This window comes from Anopheles cruzii, chromosome X, assembly GCF_943734635.1.
Source record: "Anopheles cruzii chromosome X, idAnoCruzAS_RS32_06, whole genome shotgun sequence".
NCBI classification, from domain to species: domain Eukaryota; kingdom Metazoa; phylum Arthropoda; class Insecta; order Diptera; family Culicidae; genus Anopheles; species Anopheles cruzii.
Genome location: NC_069143.1, coordinates 6,549,982 through 6,558,448, shown reverse-complemented (window position 1 = coordinate 6,558,448; position 8,467 = coordinate 6,549,982). Strand labels below are relative to the sequence as shown.

General features: G+C 45.3%; 1 protein-coding gene across 2 annotated transcripts; it reads left to right on the top strand.

Moving 5' to 3' along the window:
* Nucleotides 1-5,358: 5,358 nt before the first annotated feature.
* LOC128278464 (transmembrane protein 181) lies at nt 5,359-8,079 on the top strand. Of its 2 annotated transcripts, XM_053017205.1 has the most exons (6): nt 5,359-6,003; nt 6,037-6,611; nt 6,696-6,973; nt 7,042-7,144; nt 7,216-7,440; nt 7,497-8,079. In XM_053017205.1, exons 1-6 carry the CDS (start codon nt 5,681-5,683, stop codon nt 7,652-7,654), a joined length of 1,662 nt encoding a protein of 553 aa, XP_052873165.1. In that variant the 5' UTR covers nt 5,359-5,680; the 3' UTR covers nt 7,655-8,079. The 2 variants fall into 2 exon arrangements, with proteins under 2 accessions (XP_052873165.1, XP_052873157.1); XM_053017197.1 differs by having other exon boundaries at nt 5,359-6,611; nt 7,515-8,079.
* The last annotated feature ends 388 nt before the right edge of the window (nt 8,080-8,467 follow it).

The following is an 8,467-nucleotide window of genomic DNA, read 5'->3' as shown; positions in this document are numbered from 1 at the left end:
CCATTTTTGTGCGCCAGGCTTCGTTCCCCCGTTGGATGCATCGATATTTTTGCACATTTCAGATGAAAACAAAAGGGAGCAAAACAAACCGATAGCGAAGGCGGTTCGATAAAAAGAAGAAGAAGAAGAAAACATGTGGTGGTCTATCACCACTTGTTTGGCATTTTGTACTATAAGAAGAACTGTGTCGTCACTGCGCTACACTATACTTGGACGATCAGGATGCGACAAATGGAACTGGTTGTAAATTGAAGCTGGACTGCGGACTGAAAACTGGACTGAGGTCTAGGGGTATGTGGGGGACCTGGTTTGCTGACACTTCCCGTTCCGTGTAGTCTAGAGAATAGAATCCTGCCTGGGCCAAATTCGGTCTGTTTCGAAGTTCGAAGATAGTAGCAGCAGGAGACTCGCACGGCAGCAGCAGCAGCAGCAGGGCAAGTAAGGTAGGGTGGGAAGGGGGGGGGGGGGGGGGGAGCATTACTACTGTAGTAGCAGAAAAAGAGAGGTAGAGATAAGCAACAGTTACAAAAAAAAACGCAAAGGAGGCACCGATCATCCGAGCAGTCCTGCGAGCGCTACATGGGAGCCGCAGACTGTATTTTGTTTTCTTAGTTAGTAGTACACACACAGACACACACACATACACATTCGTGCACTATTCGTGGTGTACACAGTATGCGGTGTGTGGCTCATAGAAACAAAGGCCCCAGCGACGGTCGCCCGTTACACAGCTGACAGACAACACCCGGCCTGTCGGCTAATGGCGGCTGATCGCACACTTATATAGAAAGGTTTCACGGCGGACTTAAACACTTTGATGCTAATACTAAATAATAAAAATATAAGAATACTAAAAATATTAATACAAATAATGATAATAATGATAATAATATTACAACTACCAATACTACCACTTAATAGAGACTGGTCGAGGCGACGCGTAACACTCCCGTGCGGGGTGTACGTCCGGAGTGAATGGGATAAACGGGAGCCAACAAAGTAGTAGACAAAACACGACAGCCCAGGATGAGCCCGTGTGCATGCGTGTTTTGCGCGGGTGTGTTTGAGTGGGACGAATATAGTAGCAGCGCGTTAAGGACGAAGCGACAATTCCAGCGGCACGAAAGAGTCGAGCCGCCGAGCTTGTGTAGTGATGTGTGGTGATCGCAGAAACAATTTAAAAAACAAAAACCATTCACTATTTTCACCGGGGGAGCGTGACGCGTATGTTCGATCATCTCTACCCAGGATCATCATCGGCAGGAGCATAGATGTTTCTCTCTCTCTCTAGGGCCGTGAGGTGTTTTTAAAACCCCTTGGAATGCTTAAATCTTGTTAATTTTTTCGGGGTACGGAATGCGGAGTTTCAACTTACCGGTCGAAGGAAGGAATTAAAGCAAAACCTATACTAGTTAGTTACTACTTGTAAATACCATTAGCAAGTGAACCATTCTAATCAGATGTACAAGCAAACATACGCCCACACATACACACAGAACTAGGCACGCACCAACAGACAACAACACGTACACAACCTCACACATAGTCATACACACATGATTAAAATTTGAAAAAAAAATAAAATAAAATTTAACTAACATTCGAGAAAATTAATACCTATTGAATATCACTTAAGAACCCGAACAATGCGGAGTATAGCTATGCCAAAAAAAAGAGTGTGTAAACAACGAACTAGCGAAACGTATGTAGCGAGACACCCGATCCACATACGAAGAACACGGCTAAGTCGCTGGGAACTGGGAATGAAACCCGCCAAGAAAGCGAGCGTGAGGAGTGTGAAGAAAAGCGTAGAGGACGAGTAGCGTTATACCAAGTAATTACAGCAATTACACGTTTGTGTTACAAAACAGCTGAATATGAGATTTATATACACGCAACACCACCACTACCATTAAGCAAAACAAAACAACAAACATGATCCAAAGGGCAAGCTACGGTTTGCTGTTTTCTTTGAATTACAAATGGCTCTGTTCGGTTAGGGAAAGTGAAGATGAAACTCCAGTTTTTAGTATATAACAATTGCCAACAGCAAAACGATGCGCACGAAAGATGGCCCATCAGCGCTCGCCAACAAGTGTTAAAGGAAAAGGAAGGAGCGATGGGAGCCGGTAGGGACGAACTACCGCGACGATTCCAAGGGAAGAACAGAAGCTTTGCAGTAAGAAAGGGTTCACAACGTCAACAACGTGAAAACGATACATATATATTTATATATATAAATTTATATATATTTATATACATATATATATAAATTTATGTATATTTATATATATTTATATATAAAATATAGTGTCTTTTATTGAATTTACATTAATTGTCAAAGCTTATGAATTAGTGATTTATCAAACCGGAATAATTTAGCTATTGAAATTCATGTGAAACAAGAAACGGTTGCGGGAACCCATACGAACGGACGAATGCTTTGAAAGTTGCTAAATAAGGTTTACGCCACGGTAGGCGAAAGCAAGGGACAACAGGCGACACTACATCATCCGGTAGATGCCTCCCTGCGCACTATTCAAAACTGTTAAACATAGTATATTTAAACATTTAAATTAAGCGAGCACTTAACGAGAGCAAGAGATGGCACGAACAGTGAACGCAGGGGCCAGCGAGTGTCAAAGTGCAGTATACCTATTGTTACACATTTCTATAAAAACAAACATTCGTGAAGCTAAAGATGGTAGACCCACCACACACAATACGCACGGAAGAGCATGCAACGAAACTAAATTTAGCTTTGTTCAATCGACTATTTCAACGGGCCATTTTCTTTCAACGCTAGTAATGTAAGAAAGTTAAAGGATTAAACGTGCGAAGCGAAACATTCAACAAAATCCCGAAACACATATTGAGAATAGGAAAACAACATAAAACTGATCATTCCAAAAAATTTACGTCAGCAACCAATGACGAAACTTAGGTAGAAGAAACAGGAAACAAAACGGAAACCAACATATAACACAACAGAAGGAAAAACACACAACACAGGAAAGACAACAGAAACCAATATAGAAAGAGAGTGAAAAGAGACAGGAAGAGAGAGAGAGAGAGAGCGAGAGCGAGAGAAAGATAGAGAGAGAGAGGAGAGTAGGACTCTATCTCTCGTATACAATATACACATATACAACAGAAATATTTAAAAATACGCAGTCAAAAGTCTCTTTATGTGTTATTAAATAATTTGACTTGTTACAATCCTGCGTTACAAGAAAATCACTACAGAACAACACATCTGGTGAACGAACGAGAAACACACATACAAAACAATGAAAAAGAAGAAAACCACACACACACAAACGACCAGAAAACTTTTCTATGCTATTCATTACCAGAAGTTAGCAAAAACTATGCTGAAGCGTACCAAGTCAGACAATAAAGATGAAAACAAACTTACCAATATAAGTTAAACTCTAAACGCTGTCTTTCCATTAATTGCACTGTCTAATTCTCATGCATTCCAATATTGTCTGTAGCCTGTTCATATGCAAATTGTGTTACGGTGTTTGGTGTTCATAGTATACGGTACCTGAATGAACTTTTAAAATTATTGTTTTTTAAGTTGTTCCTATTGCGGGAAACCCTTTTCTGTTACCCCCACCGCCTCTTGGTCGTCGCGGATATTACTGCTTTTGGTGGACCGCGTCTATCGTCCGCTTAGCACCGATCGCCGCACCCTGTTGACGGTTGTAGCAGCATGGCGTCCGCAAATCCGAAGATCCGCCCGCCCTCCGGAAGTCCGAAGCACTGGATGTCATCGTGTTGAAGCTTAACCCAGTTGAAGAGTTTCACACACAATTGAGAAGGAAGAAAACACGTGTAATCGATACGAAGTCTCACGAAGGAGAGAGATTTATTTGCACTCATGAATTCGGAAGTTACAGTCGTAGGCGACTAACAGTAGTGCTACGGTAACGTTTCGTTGCACACGGCAGCTAGACCACGGCTGGGAGACACCGGCTCACGTGCGGGATGCGTTCAAGTTGCCTAACTAATCGGTCATCGAAGAAAACCTTTTTCATTTGTTCCCAATGCGCGCGAAACATTTCGATGGCCCACCCGCAGCTGGTTTCTGACGTTTGGCCGGGAGCACGATTATTCATCGCCCTATATTGGTACCAATACCGTAGTAATGTAGTAGTATAATCACCGAATTGCACTTGGTTATTTGTTCATTACTCCTAAACGCTATAAACTGCGGCTATCATCTGTCCTATCAGCCGGCTCGCCACATCGTTTGCCGTTCGTTGCGGCGCCCTGGCGCCTCCCTCAGAGGTCGGGCCCATCGGGAATGTGATGTACGACGACGTCCTGTCCATCGGGCTTCCGGAGGGTGTGAGGTGGTCATCGGATTCACGGACGACGGCATGACGACGCTACTACCGTCAACAACACGTGCGGTGATCGATGCTGAGCGGGCGATAGACGCGGTCCAGCGACGATCCAGTCAATCGGTGACGCGGGCGCTGCCGGCCTTGATATCCCGTTGCGCTAATCTCTGTCATTCCTGCTACCGCTGCTGCCAATATCACTGAAAAAGCTTCCTTTACTTCTTATCGGATAGAGCGTAAAAATCGCGTAGATACCCAGCAGGCGCCTTTTGTCACTGTGTGGGCTTTACGGCTGTTTCCTGTGGGACATAGCTACCCCGGATGCAACCCGTTACGATGCGGAACATATTCCATTTCCTGGTGGCCTAGAACTGTCGTTGTCCGTTAAATTAGTTCGCTCTTTTTAGTTAGTAAGTAAGTGATGAGTAAGTAACTGAAAGACTAGGCTCTTGCTCTGAAAGGTGGATTCCTTGTTGTTGGTTGTTGTGGTGCTTCCTACGAAGCCGACAGCACTCGGCCCCATCGCGGAACAGTGGAATATCGCAACGTCCTTAGCGACTAGATCTGACGTTTTGCAGTGGCCTTGTTCGTTTAGTCCTTGTACCTGACGTTCGTCTCGTCCTTCTTTGCTGCAAAGAACGGCCACGTGACTCTAGAATGTGAGGCAGGAGACAACTCACCCTGATTGTCCTGAGCCACGATGCTTGGCGTGGTGCACGTCACGCCTGCGATGAACTGTCCCGTACCCCGCTACCCCATCTCTTAAAAAGATGGTGTTACGCTGATGGTTCGGAAGCACGAGTTTGGTGTACGAACGATGAACACCGGCTGTGTATTCAAACACAGATTGTTTTGGCGTTTTTGCCCAGCACGATGCATAATGTTCCATTGCAACTCGCATGCGCATTCCGAACCAGGCGATTTTTTTATTTTCTTTCGGTCTACCATTGTATTCGCTTGGCAGCTCTCGCTAAACACAAACAGACCGTACCAGCTGGAAGTGTATTGAAGATTAAATAGTTCTACTGCAACTATTGTGCTGGTGTTGTTATGACCATTGGCAATTACGTTGGCAATAGGCGGCGTGCTGAAGTGCGTGCTTGGTTTCGGAACGAGGAGCTTTGGTCAACAGGGACCAAATAAGATGTAAATAAAGTGGAGGCGCGTGTGACCGAAACACCTTTCACCTGTGAACTGTACCGCACCCCTAGCAAAACAAAAGTCGATCAAATAGAAGCGCCTCAACATACGACCACCGTGTAACTGCGCAAAATAACTTCATTACTGTACGGGGTGTCTTCTGGAACACCTTCCGGAACACCTTTGCTATGGCAACCACTGCACCGAATGTTACGGAAGACCCGTCGAAGATCAGCTACTCGTACGCTACACCGAGCGGTATTTGTGTGCGCTTCCGCCAAAGCCTGGCCCAGTTTAGCGATTTGTTTAGCGAGTTCAACAAATACATCGCGCCGGCCTATCATCATGACCGGTGCGAACGGTCTGTCCACATGCGTCTCTATTCCATGAACAAACGCGAATTTGCAACCGTCTTTTTGGCATTTTTCGCGTGCTTCGGACTTGCCATCTTCATCGGGCTCGCAGGTCCACCGATCACGGTGATGACACAGGTGAATGGGAATACGCTGCTGTCAAACGCGAGCGATGATGGTGGACCCAGCAGGAGCAATACTGATTTAAGCCATCTTGCACGTGGCCCGTTCGTGATACACACTCCGCTAATGACGACCTACTCGCAACAATTGTGGATTATTGCAAAGCTGACGACTGACAATACGGACGACGAGATGTTCGACAAACGGTTCCATGTAAACGTGCAGATTGCGGGCCTTTCGACGGACCATAGACCGATGCCGGTGCGTGGAGCGGGCCCAAATGGCGCGGCTGTTCAGTTACAGAACCGTACGCGTCATCTCACCTGCAGCGATCAGGACTGCGCCGAGTTCACTGTGTTGCATATTGGGTTTCTCGACTACGCCCACTACATCCTCACGGTGCGGTTCTACGGGTTGGAAGCCTTCCACCAGCGCTACACCATTCACACCGTAGAGTTCTACCTTAAGTCGTATAATCCGGCCTTCACGCAGATCGAGATATGGTTCCGGTTCATATTCGTCCTTTTCACGTTCATTGTCACCTGTTGGTTCGCGCACGCGCTACGTCGCTTTCCGCTAGGCGACTGGTCGATTGAGCAAAAATGGCTCTCAATACTCCTGCCACTGCTGCTGCTCTTTAACAGTGCGTTCTGGTTTCGCTAACCAAGCAAGCTAAAATGATTTATAATTCAAAACATTCTTTTGCTCGTTTTTCTCCACTATACAGACCCCATCTTTCCGCTCATCTTTATCGCTAACAGTTGGTTTCCTGGGATGACCAACGCGCTGATGCAGGCCACCTTCCTGTGTGCCATCCTGACGTTCTGGCTATGCGTCTATCATGGGATGCGGCAAAATGAGCGCAAGTTTTTAATCTTCTATCTTCCGAAACTGATTGTAGTGCTACCAATCTGGCTCGGTGGAGTGGTACTTAGCATCTGGGAAAAGTGCGACGAGCTGAACGATCCCACTTACAGCCACTTTGATGATTCGGAAAACTACAATGTATGTGCGCGTGATGCGGCTCAAATCATCGATGGTTTTCAGACAATTCGTTCCTTCCCATTTTGCAGGGCTTAAAAATATTCGTCTCCATCGCAGGTGCCATGTATTTGTTGTACCTGGGGCTCTTAATGCTGAAAGCCTATTCAGAGCTGCGCTCGATGCCATACTTTGGTAAGAAGTAAACATTTTAGCCCACTGTTGGTGTCTCGGTTTTAACTTGTCGTGCCGTTTTTGCGATACAGATATGCGCCTGAAGTTTCTCACGCTGTTGATGGTGATTGTTGTGTCGATCACACTGATCGTAACGCTGCAGCATTTTGGTTTCGACCCGTTGGAGGACAATTTTACGGCGCAACTTTCCACGACGTATAAGAGTTCCGCTCAATTTATGTGTTTCTACGGATTACTGAATTTTTACATCTACGCTATGGCTTACGCCTACGCACCGAGTGGACCGGCCATTCACGGTACGTCCCTGCGTCCAACTGTAAACGGCACTGAGTCTGAGGCAGTCTTAATACAGCTCCGTTTGCCTTCGCAGAGCCCACAATCGCCAAGGATAATCCTACGTTCTCGATGACCAACGATTCGGATGAGGAGGTCATGTACGGGTCCGATGAGGAAAGCCGCCGACCATTGAACGCAACTTGCCGAAAGGGCAACGATTACGACAGTGACTAAACTTATGCAGTAGAGTCATCGGTGTGCTCCCAACCATCCATTTGTTGATTCCTCAACCTCAACGACCATACAAACCGTTTGTTTTCGTCAAACAGACCACTGCAACGGAAAGACACATTATTCATTAGGTTTTCAGTGACTGCGCTATGCTGTGTCCATATGCCTGGGTGAAACAGAACTTTAACGTTTTTTTTCTGAGAATCGGTTCCGACAATTGTGTTTGGAATGGGTCCTGGTAATCGACAGCAAAACATAGAAATACCGATCATGGCTTTCTAATTTCAACATTCCGGCTGAACTTGAAACATAAACAATACTCGCCAAAGCCACACTGTCGTTTATGACCCCGGATTCGATACTGCAGCTGTCAGTAGACTATTTACACCTCCCTAGGCGAATTTCTTTAAACCATTAAAATAAACCTTCAAAAAGAATATTGCTTTGGTTTTACTACACAAAAGCATAGCACAACGAGGAGTTTTTCTTTAGCGCCAAAGAAAGCATCAAATGTTGCCAATTCACTATAAAGTCTTTTTGCATAGCCGACTGTGGTGTAACGCAAGGCACGGTGTAACGAACATTGTCCTATAAAAAGTTTGAGCCACGCTCATCGTTATAAAGGAACTAAGGTTGTAAACAATTCAACAACAACCCCACTCCAGCATTTTCTTTTGTTCCCGATACGGGAGGACCTTAAAAGAGTTTTCAAAATCACATTTGACATACATATACAGATTAATTCATAAGTTTAAACCATCTTCTGCCATGCCATCATGTGGTGTAATGTTTCTTTCAACCAGCTATTCAACCGCT

Coding starts and splice junctions, on each gene's coding strand:
- LOC128278464 (XM_053017197.1), top strand. CDS start 5,681: ATGGCAACCACTGCACCGAATGTTACGGAAGACCCGTCGAAGATCAGC. Junction 6,612..6,695: donor ACTGCTGCTGCTCTTTAACA/GTGCGTTCTGGT, acceptor TCCACTATACAG/ACCCCATCTTTCCGCTCATC. Junction 6,974..7,041: donor ATGATTCGGAAAACTACAAT/GTATGTGCGCGT, acceptor CCCATTTTGCAG/GGCTTAAAAATATTCGTCTC.